This window comes from Mirounga angustirostris, unplaced genomic scaffold (assembly GCF_029215605.1).
Source record: "Mirounga angustirostris isolate CCGP_5_RB_7025 unplaced genomic scaffold, mMirAng1.0.hap1 SCAF_9, whole genome shotgun sequence".
Classification (NCBI taxonomy): domain Eukaryota; kingdom Metazoa; phylum Chordata; class Mammalia; order Carnivora; family Phocidae; genus Mirounga; species Mirounga angustirostris.
Genome location: NW_026991717.1, coordinates 95,974,134 through 95,987,775, shown reverse-complemented (window position 1 = coordinate 95,987,775; position 13,642 = coordinate 95,974,134). Strand labels below are relative to the sequence as shown.

The 13,642-nt window shown below is 42.5% G+C and overlaps 2 protein-coding genes across 6 annotated transcripts in view; one reads left to right on the top strand and one right to left on the bottom strand.

Moving 5' to 3' along the window:
• The window catches only part of KLHDC1 (kelch domain containing 1), a 50,611-nt gene extending 48,211 nt beyond the window's left edge, over window positions 1–2,400 (bottom strand). For both annotated transcript variants that reach the window (XM_064571008.1, XM_045900793.3), the window contains exon 1: window positions 2,284–2,400. In XM_064571008.1, the coding sequence (XP_064427078.1) occupies window positions 2,284–2,379 (96 nt within the window). In that variant the 5' untranslated portion in view covers window positions 2,380–2,400. The remainder of the gene's footprint in view (window positions 1–2,283) is intronic.
• Window positions 2,401–9,374: 6,974 nt separating this feature from the next.
• POLE2 (DNA polymerase epsilon 2, accessory subunit) overlaps window positions 9,375–13,642 on the top strand; it is a 28,223-nt gene continuing 23,955 nt past the window's right edge. For 3 of the 4 annotated variants that reach the window (XM_064570998.1, XM_045900792.3, XM_045900791.3), the window contains exons 1-2: window positions 9,375–9,497; window positions 12,621–12,721. In XM_064570998.1, the coding sequence (XP_064427068.1) occupies window positions 9,430–9,497; window positions 12,621–12,721 (169 nt within the window). In that variant the 5' untranslated portion in view covers window positions 9,375–9,429. Of the gene's footprint in view, window positions 9,498–12,620; window positions 12,722–13,193; window positions 13,238–13,642 lie in introns of those variants that run through there. The other variant, XM_064570999.1, reaches the window with a different exon arrangement.

The window sequence follows — 13,642 nt, the reverse complement described above, 5'->3', positions numbered from 1 at the left end:
ATAGCAAGAATACTAGAATTAGAAGTGAAGCCTAAAGAGGTGACTGAGTTGCTGCAATCTCAGGATAAAACTTGAGCGGATGAGAAGTTGTTTCTTATGCATGAACAAAAAAGTGGTTTCTTGTGATGGACTCTACTCCTGGTGAAGAGACTGTGAAGATGGTGGAAATGACAACGAAAGATTTAGAATATTACATTTCCTATTCTTAATAAGGCAGCAGGACGGTTTGAGTATTGACTCCAGTTTTGAAAGAAGTTCTACTGTGGGTAGATATGCTATCAAACAGCATCACATGCTACAAAGAAATCATTAATGAAAGCAAGAGTCAATCAATAATGCAAACTTCATCACTGTCTTACTTTAAGAAGTTGCCACAGCCACTCTACCTTCAGCAACCACCACCCTGATTAGTCAGCAACCACCAACATCAAGGCAAGACCCTCCACCAGCAAAAAGATTATGACCTGCTGAAAGCTCAGATGACGGTTAGCCTTTTTTAGCAATAAAGTATTTTTAAATTAGGGTATGTACATTTTTTAGACATCATGCCATTGCACATTTAATAGACTATAGTATAATGTAACTCTTATATGCACTGGGAAACCAAAAAATTCATCTGACCTCCTTTATCATGGTGGTCTGGAGCCAAACCTGCAATATCCAAGGTATGCCTGTAGCACTCTAGCTAAAGCCGTGCGCACTTTTCAGAGCAGTTCTTACAGCACTCTACTCATTGGATCAATAAATAGTCTATTCACTGACTGCCACCTGAACACCTGGAATCTTATCAATTACACGATTTTCAAGATTAAAATGAGATAAAAATATTCAGACATGTCATTTGTAGGCCCCAAAGAAATGTACACTGTCACCAGATCCGAGATAGTGCAGATTACTGTTTTAAATGAGATTTTTTCACTTAACTTTTACAATCTTAAGAATCAATATAGCAGAAGAAGTTTGACACCTCTACATCTTCAAGTAGCAGAGCTCAAAAACAATCAAAATATTTCTTCTGCATAAAACCATCATTATATCTAGGCTCTTTCTATAAAGAACAAATGGTGGAAATATTAGACATTAAGAAAGCAGTCATCTAATTTATGTTAGTTTATCATAGAAAAAAAATAGCCTTTGGAAATCCAATATACCTACGTTGGACTCTCCTGCCCTTGAGGTCAAATGGACATTATTCATTCTCATTGACTCATCATCCTTATTTTTAATGGGGATATTACTTACCTGACAGGGTATGGAAAAGATTATATAAGATTAGGGATATGAAAGTTCCTAGCACATGCCAGGTATAGTAGGCACTCAAAGGTTAGTTCTAATTTTCCCGTCCTGATACTGCACCAAATTAAAAATAAACACACAAACAAAACAACAACAAAAACCGACTTGGATCTGAGAATCATTTAACAGAGATAGTATGTACTTTATTTCAGTGAGTGATTCAATCATGTTACATCTGTCACATTATAGTATCGAGACAGTGAGAAAATGTAGGTTCTACTTCCAAGAGAACTTCCAGATGGCTTGCTTTAAAAAAAACAAAACAAAACAACAACAACAACAACAAACCCTGTAAACTGAAGGGGCTGGCATATATTCCTGTTTTCCGGCTTTAGAATCCTTGGTTCTATAATCCTATGATTATAGAAACTAAAACAAATACACACATTCAAACCTCCACTGTGATAAGCATTTAAGCAATTTTTAGTATATTGTTGCTAATATGCCTCTATTTTGAGACTCGAAAAAACTTCGTAATTACCCAATGATAAAGGAATGCCACTAAAAATCGCTTAGAAATATTCAAATGCTTCAGTGATTTCAATATTCCGAATCGCGCTGCAGCAATAGGAAATATTTACAAAATAACACAGCACGGCGTCTTCGTTGTGCCTTTAAGTCTGCGCAAGCGTTTAGAGAGAATTAATCGCGCAGAGACGGACTTAGTGTTGGCCAGACCGGGGGTTACTGGACAGCTGCGGGGGGTCGGGGGGCCGCAGAGTGGGAAGAGCCCCGGAGCGCGGGTTTGAAGGCTTTCAAAGTGGAAGCAACGGCGGGGCGGCGTCAAGCCCTGGCGCGGCTGGGAGAGCGGCCGACGGCGGAGGGGCGGGCGGGGCGCGGGGGGGGCGGCGCCGGACGCGCCGGGCCCGGGCCGCGGACCGGCCACCGCCTCGGGGCCGGGTGTGGGCGGGCGCTCGGCGTCCGCTCGGGCCGAGAGGCCGGGCGGGCTCCCGGCGCGAGTCCGCCCCGTCCCGCCCTTCCCCTTACCACGTAGCCCCCCCACACGTAGAGGAAGTTTCCGTCCACCACGGCGCAGTGGCCGCTGCGCTCCTCCGCCACGCAGAACGGCTGCGAGTCCGCCATCCGCGCCGTCGCCGGGTCCAGCCGCTGGGCGCGCCGCAGCCCCTGCCCACGGAGCGGCCTCTCCCCCCGCCGGGCTCCTCCACGCACGAACGGAACGCGCCGAGGGTCGAGATTGGTGGGAAGGCGGAACGAGTGCGTCTGCGCCGTCCCGCAGCCCGCCCGGGAAGCCCGGCCCAGGGTGGCGTTGCCCGTTAGGGATGCTCGGGTCTGAGCAGTGACGGAGGTGCCTTGGCTTCGGCACCCTGCCACCTGCTGATTTCTTTCCGCTTGGGATCGCGTCGTTTTGGCAGCACAACCTAACTCTGTATCTTATTCCCTCCATAAATAGACTTCTGGTCCATAGAGTTGATGCTGCCGTGACATATTAATTAATTAATGCTTTGTGTGGGCTTCCTTTTCCATTCAACCTCCAGCAAAGACGGTTATCCACAAGAATGGGGGGGGGGGTGTTTGTATGTATTTAATAGAAATATATATATATATATATATTTTTTTTTTTTTTCTTTTTTTCATTAGGGATTCTCTAAAACGTCTTCCAGCAAACTACGGCCTGGGGGCCAAAGTCAGTCTGCCGCCTGTTTTTGTACGGCCCACAAGCTAAGGACGGTTTTACATTTTTAAATGGTTGAAAAAAAATCTAAAGAAGAACGCTGTTTTGTGACTCGTGAAAATGAGAAGAATGCAAATTTCATCATCTGTCCATGAAGTTTTATTGGCAGTCAGCCACCCTAATTTGGTTAAGTGTTGACTACGGCTGCTTTAACCCCACAACCACAAGGCTGAGTGGTCTGAGTTGAGCAGTTGCAACAAAGACCATATAGGCCACACTGCTGGAAATATGGACTCTCTGGCCTTCCTACAGACAAAGCTGGCGAACCCTTGTCATTAAATGATGCTACCGAAGTAAAACTATGGTCAGGAAGGAAGATAATTCCGCCAGTGTCTGTAAATGTGCTTGTCCAGAGCCATTCTTTGAAGAGATTGTGGCTGCCCATGACTCAGAACAAGTTCGTTCATTAATTCATTTATTCCGTACATATTAAGTACCTGCTTAATCTGCTTAATGTAGATCCTTGGTTCTCAGGCTCTTTTAGACTGGAAACGCTGAAGGACTCAAGTATTATTGAGTCCCCAGAACCTAGTACCAAGTACATAATAAATATTTGTGGACTGAACGAAAAGACAAAGTGAATTTTTTTTTTATTTTTTTATTTTTATTTATTTGAGAGAGAATGAGAGACAGAGAGCACGAGAGGGAAGAGGGTCAGAGGGAGAAGCAGACCCCCTGCTGAGCAGGGAGCCCGATGCGGGACTCGATCCCGGGACTCCAGGATCATGACCTGAGCCGAAGGCAGTCGCTTAATCAACTGAGCCACCCAGGCACTCAAGACAAAGTGAATTTTAAGATAGTAAGACATAGTTCTATCACAAGGGCTTCAAAGTCCAGTCAGAGGGAAACATATATAAAGAAATACATGTGGTGTGGGATGAGTTGTATAGTTGAAATGTGGATAAAATACAGAAAAATGGGAAGGAAAGATGTGATCTATTGAGGAAGGGGGTGTACAAAAAGAGACACTTGAGGTTTCATACAGGTTGTATAAGGTTATTAATATATGTAACCCATATGCCCACAGGTAGGTCTTTGTCCCAGGAACCCCCTTTCCACCTGCAGTGGAATTCCAAAGCCCTGTCCAAGATTTCTGTAAATTCTTAGGATTATAATCTCATAGTCACTTCTGGCTTTAAACTCCTACTGCTACTGGAACAATCCCACTCACAGACGTACGGATCTTCTCGCTATGGAGCGTGCTATATCTCTTCTCCGATGCATCATTCCAGGCATGACACTCAGAAGCATACCATATTTTCTTTAAAAACCCACTCTTAAAAGTCATTTGTATTGCTACTAAATTTTACTGAAATGAAAGATAAAAGTAAAAAGACGATGGAGAAGGGTTTATATCATAGAAAATAATTCCAAACAGAACATTAGATACCCTTGTTCCTCAAACTCCATTAGCCACCCCATCATTGTGGCCTTTGTCAAAGATAAAGTCAGACGCTGGTTAAAGAGGTGAGGATGGATTTTTTTTTTTTTCAGCAGTAAACTACTGACAGAAGGAAGGGGTTCCAGTATGACCTGAAATCAACTTTATGGAAACAGAAGGCTGGAGACTTTCAAAAGGCAGGGAGGGGTGTGCTAAGGGAAGGCACTGAGGAGTGCTGAGGGCGGGGATGATCCATGTGACTAAGCCATCTGGGCTTGCTAATTGGAGCCTAACCAAGGGAAGAAACAAACTTCTATCTTTATGACCAGAGCTGGTTGTGCAAGTTAAACAAGGCACCCACCAAAGTTAGGCCTGTATCTTCCCACTCAGGAACTGGGATTGAGAGCCACAGTTCTCTCCCTGAATGTATGCATTTCAAAAAGACAGCTCTCCCATCTTCAGAGAAAGGGTTTGGGATGGTAGGTTTACATCTCAAAGGCAGAGAAAGTATAATTGCAAACTTTCTAAAGTAACTGCTGTAAGAGAGGGCTCAGGATCTATCTGTCTACCACCAGATTTGGGACTGGAACAAACAAAATTCTCCTGGCAGCCTTGAGCTTTTTCAGGAAGGGACTCTAAGGGGTCCTGGGGTCATTCTAGGGAATGTGGCCTTGAGCTGTTAGAAACAATGTTAGCGTTCAAGTCTCTAAGTGTGTGTACACAGGAGGTGTGGGGGATGAAATCATTTGTGCTGAGAGTATGCAGTTTTTATAGGCCAAGGTTGAGGCCTAGCTGAGAATAGTGCTCAGGTGAGCATGACTAGAATTTGGTCAAGGAGAGAGTCTTGGTCACGTTTTCACTGGCCTTCTCTCCTTAGTCCCCAGCCTCAGAACATTTGCTGACTCCTCTCTATATTCTTTCCCTCCAAGATTATCCCCAAGGAATATTAAATTCTTCTCTATTTTTCAGAAGAACTCAGGCTACCAAACTCCTTCCCAGATTCCCAAACTTGGGTCTAAGAGCATCTTTCCTTGTCTAACCCCACCAATGGTAGAAAACAAAAAAGGCATGAGCAAGACCCAATTCCCTTCAGAGCAGTTGTAATTTTTTTAATGGTTTGTATTTAATAATGAGGAAGGACAAACAATATTTTAAAGCAAAAAGAATAATGTCAAAACGAGCGCCTCTGTACTCACCACTCTCTTTAAAAAAAAAAAAAGGATAACCCCTTTGCCAGCCCTTCTCAGACTCTTGCCCCCCCATGCAGCAGTAATCACTAGACTGAATTTCACATTACTTATTCCCTAGCTCCTCTTTATAGTTTTACCACACAGATCATTTTTGAACTTTGTATAAATGGAATCATGCTGTATATATTCTTCTAAGATTTGCTTTTATTCACTCAACATATGCCTGAGGTTAACTCGCTTGTGTAGGGGTATAAATCTGTTTTTCCATTGCTAGCACATTTTATTGTATGAACATTTTGGAATATATTTATCCTTTGTACTGTTAAAGGTCACCTAGGTTCTTCCTAGTTTTTACTGTAACGACAAGGTTATTAGTAAATATTTTAGGGTTTATGGACCACAAAGTGTCTGTCAGAACTATTTAATTCTGCCTTTGCCACATGAAAATAGCTACAGACAATACATAAACAAACTTGGCTATATTCCAATAAAACTTTATTTATGGACACTGAAATTTGAACTTCATATAATTTATATATGTCACAAGAATTCCGGCCTCTCGTCATGGAGACAGAGAGAAGTGGACAGGGTTGAGAAATACTTAAAAACTAGAACCCAGAGCACCTGGCTGGCTCAGTCAGTGGAGTATGCAACTCTTGATCTTGAACTCTTGACCCACCACATTGGGTGTAGAGATTACTTTTTAAAAAACAAAAAGTACAACCCAAGGGACTTGGTGGCTGATTGATTTATGGGGGATGAAGGAGAGGGAGGTGTCAAGGATGCTGCCTAGTTTACTAGCCTGGTCAGTGGGTGAAGAGGTAATGAATTAGTGTAGTGAACATGAGAAGAGGAACATATTTGGGAGGGATGATGGTGAGTTCATTTGGGGGCATACTAAGTTGGATTTGAAGCAGAGAGGAATAGGGGCTAGAAATACGGATTTTGGAGTCATCAGCATAGAGTTGTTCACTGAAGTATTAGGGCTTTATGAGCCAGCCAGGTGAAGGAGATTTGGATGGCAAGGTGGTGCTGGCTGTTGGCAGGAGGCCTTTTTACATCTTAACACGTAGACCCTTCTATAAAGCTGCTGGAGGGCAGGGGTTTACCCAAGAACTAGTGACCCAAGAGAGAGCAAGACAGAAATAGCAATGTCTTTTATGACCTGTCCTATCTACAATATCCTACTGGTTATACAGGTTAGTCCTCTTCAGTGGGGGAGGGGAATACACAAGTTATGAACACCAGGAAGCAAAAATCATTGGGGGCTATCTTAGAGGCTGGCTACTACAATCTGGATGGTTGCTTCCATCTGTTTTCTCCCATGACACTAACTTTTTGAAGAGAACAGGCCAGTTGGCTTTTAGATTGTCCCACATTCTGGATTTGTCTGATTGTTTCATCCAGTTGTAATTTAACTTAGTTCTCTCTCCTCCATGTCTTCTTAAGCCAGAAGTTAGATCTACACTTGATTAAATTGAGCTTAGCATTTTTGGCAAGCATACTTCATAGGTGACATTGTATATGTCATATTGCATTACAACCTGTAACAAAGCTTCAAATTAGCCCCCTTTTAGTGATGCTAAGTTTGATACTTGGTTATCTCTGAATGATTCATTTTAAGAGTAAGTTCTCTCCTTTGTATTATTACTTTGTTGATCTGGAGGGTAATACTTTGGGACTGCACAAATATCTGTTCCCCAAAACTCTTATCTGATGTTTTCAACATTTTATATCCCTATTCCCTCCACTTTCCTGCCTATAGATAACCATTTGTTTTCTGTTTATCCTTCTAGTGGTTAAACAGATACAGTCAATGATCATTACTTATGCATTCCATATTTGTGAATTTACCTACTTGATAAAATTTATTTGTAACTCCCAAATCATACTGGGGGTCTTCACAGTCATTTGAAGACATGCACAGAGCAGTGAAAAATTTTAGTTGCCTATCACACACGTTCGTGGCTGAGATTGAACAAGATGACACTGTTTTCTTTCTTCATCTCTCATCCTATAAACAAGTGTCTATGCCACATTTTCTGCATTTTTATGATTTTTGTTGGTGATTTTGCTGTTTAAAATGGCCTCCAAGCATAGTGTGAAAGTGCTTTCTAGTGTTCCAAGGCACACGAAGCCTGTGATCTGCCTTAGGGAGAAAATACATATGTTAGATAAGCTTCCTTCAGGCATGAATAATAGTGCTATTGGTCTTGAGTTCAAAGTTAATGAATCAATTACATATTGAGGGTGCCTTGAAATAGAAACACCCATCAAACAAGGTTATATATTGGTTAGTTGATGAAAATGTTGTGACCAGATACTCACAAGAACCTAGCCCTCTATTTCCTCTAGAAGCAATGATTAAATATTTGCTAATGCAGTGTTGGTGGTGACATTATAGAACATTACCTCAAATGATGAGAATCAGACTGTATGTTTCTCTATTTTTATTTCTTCACCTTTCTTACATAAACGTTCAAATTTTCTTTGCAATGCTTTTGTCCTCAGAATATATTTCACTGAAAGTATACAGAGAACTCTGTTCAATAATCAGTTTTCTCTATGATGTTATAGTTCCAATTTAATGTACAGTTAGGTGTATTGATTTGGGTGTGCTTTCAATTTTAAGTTTACTTTTTTCTTTTCTATTTTTTGAGTATGTAAAACATATAAATGGGTCTATGGTTGAAAGTCTTACTAGGAAGAAAGTCTCACTTCCATCCTTATCCCATCCTGTCCTTTACAGTGAGCCATTTTGGGGCTCTTGGGTGGCTCTGTTGGTTAAGCCTCCGACTCTTGATCTCAGGGTCCTGAGTTCAAGCCCTGCATTGGGCTCCATGCTGGGCATGGAGCTTACTTTAAAAAAAAAAAAAAAAAGATACAGTTAGCCATTTTTTCAGTGTCTAGTGTAACATTCAGGTTTTTAAAAACACAAAATCAAGTAAATACATATACATGTATGTATTGTATTCTTATTTCCTCTCCTTTACCATATTTCAAAAAGTTAATCATGTATGCTGGAAGTCACTGTATATCAGTACTTAGAAATCGTCCTCATGTTTTATAAGGCTGCGTGTTCACTTATAAGCACTCGATGGTTTTGTTCAACTCATTGGAGCGTTTTTAAAGTGTGGCAGATTAACAGTGCACTTGCTGGAATCAGACTAAGTTCACATCACTTACCGAATGTTTCATCTTGAGGGAAGCATCTACCGTCTTTGCGTTGTTTTCTCACCTGTAAAATGAGGGTGTTGAAAAAATAGCACACGACCCCTTCAGTTTTATGAGCAATACAACAGTTAATACATTTCAAGCGCCGATGACTTTACGTGGAACAAAGGAAGCCCTCAACTTAAATACAAATCAGGGTGGGTGGGAATGGTGGTGATTTGCAGCAACTTCGAGTGAATGTCGGGGAAAACCTTGTGGCGACACAGAATATTTCCAGAGCCTGTGTGAAGTAGAGAACAGGAGTACATAGGGGCCCCCGGACCCAGGATGAGCCGGACGGGAGTCCCGGAAGATGACAGCAAGGAGGGCAGCGAGGTGACGGTAGGTCAATGATGAGCTTGGGATAGGGAAACACACTCCCAACCAGACACCAGGAAAGGACGCTTTAGCCCTTCAGTCTTCGGGCAACAAGAGTGCGGTGTCGTTTCCTCCTTTAGCCTACAGGATCGCGGGCTACAGCCCGCCAGGCACCCGGGGCCGCGAGCTCTCGTCTGGGGACTGGGTCGGAGGCGGAGCTTGAGGGTCCCGAGCCGGGGCTGGGACCCGGAGGGCGGGTGGGGCGGGGGCGGGGCGGGGCGGGGGCGGGGCAAACCCGGGAAGGGGCGGGGTCGCTGCCGTGGCGCCAAAAGGCGAACATGGCGCCGGAGCGGCTACGAAGCCGGGCGGTCTCTGCCTTTAAGCTGCGCGGCTTGCTGCTCCGGGGGTGAGTCTTCCCGGGGCAGTTAACGGGACGGGAAAGCCAGGGCCAGGCGACCGCGCCGGGCAGCCGTGCGCGCCGCGCGCCCGTCGGCGCTGGGCCTTAAATCACAGAGACCCTTAAAAAACTTGAAGAAGTGAAATTGATGTGGCAGGGTCTAAAGGCTGCGATTCCTTCTTAGGTTTCCCCGACGTTCGCGCGGAGTCGAGACGCTTCTCCCGGGTGGGATGTGGCTGTCCTTCGGCATGTGCCCCATTGAGCCGGAGAGGCGGCCGTTTATTGGCACTGTGACTTGGGCACTTAGCTCCCCTCCCCCAAGTCTGTGCCTTAGCAAAATGGGAATAATAGCAGAGCGACTTCACGTAGTTTGTGAATCATCAGTTGAGCGACCTGGGAAAGCCCATATGCGAGTCAGTAGTTGTCACCTTATTTTGTGAAAACTATGAGCCCTCCCCTTTCTCAATTTTGGGTTAGGTATTATTCCTGAGTGAGAATTCCCAGAGAGTTAAAAAGTGGGTAAGTTTGAAGCACGATCCTAGATCTCCCTCCTACCCCCTTAAGCATTCCCTTTAGAACTTATCTGATAGGTTTCCTGGCCATAATCATGTTTTCTTGTACTTACAGAATGCACTTTTCTAATATTTTTCTCACTAAGTCTGTTTTGTTTTTTAGAATACAGTATTTTTTTTTTTTTTTGGATACATATTTAAATACTTGCTGGATGGAATATACTTTTTTTGTATCAGGTTATGATTGCACTCGCTGTGTGTGGAGAGTTTTTGTTTTTGAAATAGTGAGTTTTATGAGCCTTTTAACTTTGCTTTTGGCTTAGTGGTGAACAAGGGCAAGAGTGGATATGCTCTGGGAGAAAATAACGAATTTTGTTCGATTGATCCCTGACATTTTACAAACATGAGCAGTTGATCAATTAACTTTTCTTTCTTTTCACTTAGAATTTGACCTAATATTCAGCTGTCATTCATTAATTAATTTAGTCAGAAATATGCTGAAATCCTGTCTACACAGATCTGAGCCAGATCACTATAGCTTTTACAGGCTTTGGTCTATCCTAAGATCACGGTGCTGGGGCAAGGAGTGCAAGAGAGAATAAGACACTGTGGAGCTTGGGGGACAGATAGCGTATTAGTTACTTATTGCCATGTAACAAATTACCCCAAAACTTAGAGGTTGAAAACAGCACACACTTAATATCTCATGTTTTCTGTGGGCCAGGAATTCAGATAGGCTTAGCTGGGTTCTCTTATTTCAGGGTCTCTCATAAAGCTGCAGTCAAGATAGGGTCATCTCAAATGTCAGTTGGACAGGATTTGCTTCCAAGCTCATTCAGTGGTTGGCAGGATTCAGTTCCACCAGGACTCTTGGACTTGGGGCCTCAGTCCTTGCTGGCTGTTGGCTGGAGGCCACCCTCAGTTCCTTGCCATGTGGTCCTCTCCAACATGGCAGCTTCCTTCATCAAAGCCAGCAAAAGAAAGAGTAAGACAGAAGTCACAGTCTTTTGTAACCTAATCAAGGAAGTGACATCTTGTTTTAAAAATTTTACTTTTAAAAATACAATACAAGAAAATGCTCCATTACTTTTACTATAGCCTATTGTTAGAAGCAAATTACTAGGTCCAGCCCATACTCAAGGCGAAGGGCTGCACATGGATGTTAGTACCAGGAGGCATGGGTTATTACGGGTTGTTTTAGGAGTCTGTCTACCATGGATATTAAGTAGTTCACAGTTATTTAGTTTCACTTGTGAAAAGGATCCCAAGAAAGAAGTGCTCTGATAATGTATAACAAGGTAACTGCTCTAGAGTTAAAGAAGGACTTCATTAAAGAAGTGGTTTGAACTGTGTTCAAGGATGAACAGGACTTGAGTAGGTGAAGAAAAGAGTGGGGAGAAATGACCATATAGAGGCCCTGAGGCAGGAGAGCACTGGAGGAGCCTAAGGAGATTTGGCAGGGGCCAGATCCTGTATCCTAAGAACTTTCCCACCATTCACCCAAAATGTGTGTGATTTTTAGGGACTTCTTACTCATCAAATATCTATGGAACACCTTCAGAATGCTTGGCACTCTGCCAGAGGATGGCACGGTTCTAGTTTTTAATTAGCATCATGATAAATTGGAGAGTCATGATACCCACACATAAAACAATCACTGAGCAACCCAAGTTAAGAACAATTAGTATGATGACTCTAACAATAACATTGACATTAAGTGTGAAGTTGTATTCTACAAACAGAATGGCATGCAATTAGCTAATTGTTTACACAGTCTTCATTCTGAGCCCAATTGGTATTTAAATCAGGGATTCGTATGGATTTTTTTTTTTTTTTTTAAGTTCAGCCTTATTGAGTTCTTTTGGAGCAGGGAGATTCTTGTGATTTCAATGAGTGTTGCTTCTATGACTATATTCATATGTCATAGTTTTTTCTAGTCTAATTTTCTAATTTTACAATTGAAAACAGTGATGAATTTACTGGAATTTACTTTAAGCAGATGCATTAGCAAATCAATAAATATATACTTAAGTGTCTGTTATGTTCAGGACATTGAAGCAAATGAAACCCTGACTTAAATGTAAGGTGATAACTGGTACAAAGCTATTGTGATGTGTCAGATCTGAGGTGTATAGGAATTTTAATAATTCAGAAGGGGGGGAGGTTGCAGCAGGTAGGGCTGGTCTAGGAAGGCTTCCTAAAAAAAGATGTGATTTGGGGCTTTAAGAATGGTTATGTTGGGGCGCCTGGGTGGCTCAGTGGTTGGGCAACTGCCTTCGGCTCAGGTCATGATCCCAGGGTCCTGGGATCGAGTCCCGCATCGGGCTCCCTGCTCCGCGGGAAGCCTGCTTCTCCCTCTCCCACTCCCCCTGCTTGTGTTCCTGCTCTCGCTGTCTCTGTCTCTGTCAAATAAATAAATAAAAATCTTTAAAAAAAAAAAAAAAAAAAAGAATGGTTATGTTGCAGGGGAGAAAAGGAAGAATTTGTTCAGAAAGGACAGGGAGAGGTGAGCACTGCTTGCAGCGAAGAGTGAATAGATTTTAATTTTAATGCCACATTGATGAGTGTTTGTCAGTTTTGGGCATAAAACTTTGAGCCTCATCTTTTCTTTCTGTCCCAGTGAAGCCATTAAGTACCTCACAGAAGCTCTTGAATCTATCAGTGAAGTAGAGCTTGAAGATGCACTGGAGAAGATCATCGATGCAGTTGAAAAGCAACCGTGTAAGTAATATTTTCTGATAGCTCTCACATTGTTAATATAGTTCTACATTCTCGATTAGATTTATAGATTTAAGAGGAAGTTGAGGATTCCATATTAAGATATTCCAGTGATATGAGACATACCCATGGTAGCACTTCTTCCCAAGGGGTAACCTCTGGTTCCGTTGCAACTTCAGGACGTTCCCCAGAGACCCTTACAGTTCTTTCCCCTCACAGAGCTCTCACTGCTAGCTGTCCTGCCCTTGACTTCTGATTCTGATCTGGTCCCTACGGTCACTCTTATCTCTCTGCATGCCTACTACTTTGCCTTACTGAGGTTCAGTACTCCTAAAAGTTTTTTGGGGAAAAAAGAATAAGTGAGCAGGGCTAATTCTTCCTTCTGGCTTCAGCCTTTCTCGAGGGATCTTTCTGTTAAATACTTAACCTTTTACCACAAGCCTGGGCCTACAAAGGAGAAATGCTTTTCTTCTAGGTACAGACGTCCAGTGTTTCTAGAACACTGAGGGACAGAAGCAGGTATGGCTTGCTCTCAGGTGTTGTATCGATGCTAGTTTCTTCAATTTTGTAGGAGGACATATGTTCCATGATACAGGAGAGATTACCATTATGTCTCATTTTCAATTCTAAAGGCAGAATTTTAAATATACCTTTGCTTTTAAAAACTGCTTTATAGTTGAAAATTTAGAAAATTATTAATTGTGAAAAAGTAGTATATATTCCTTTAAGATGGCGCATAGTATTTTGCCTGAGAACATAACAAAGTGTTCAAGGGTGCCCACTCTGGAATCAGGTGTGGGTTTGTGTTGCCATATATATTTTCTAGCTGGGCAATTTATTCAGTCTCTCAAAGTTGCACTTCCTCCCCCTTTTACATATTAGCATATGAACAACAATCTATCTATAAGGACAGCTAATCTAATG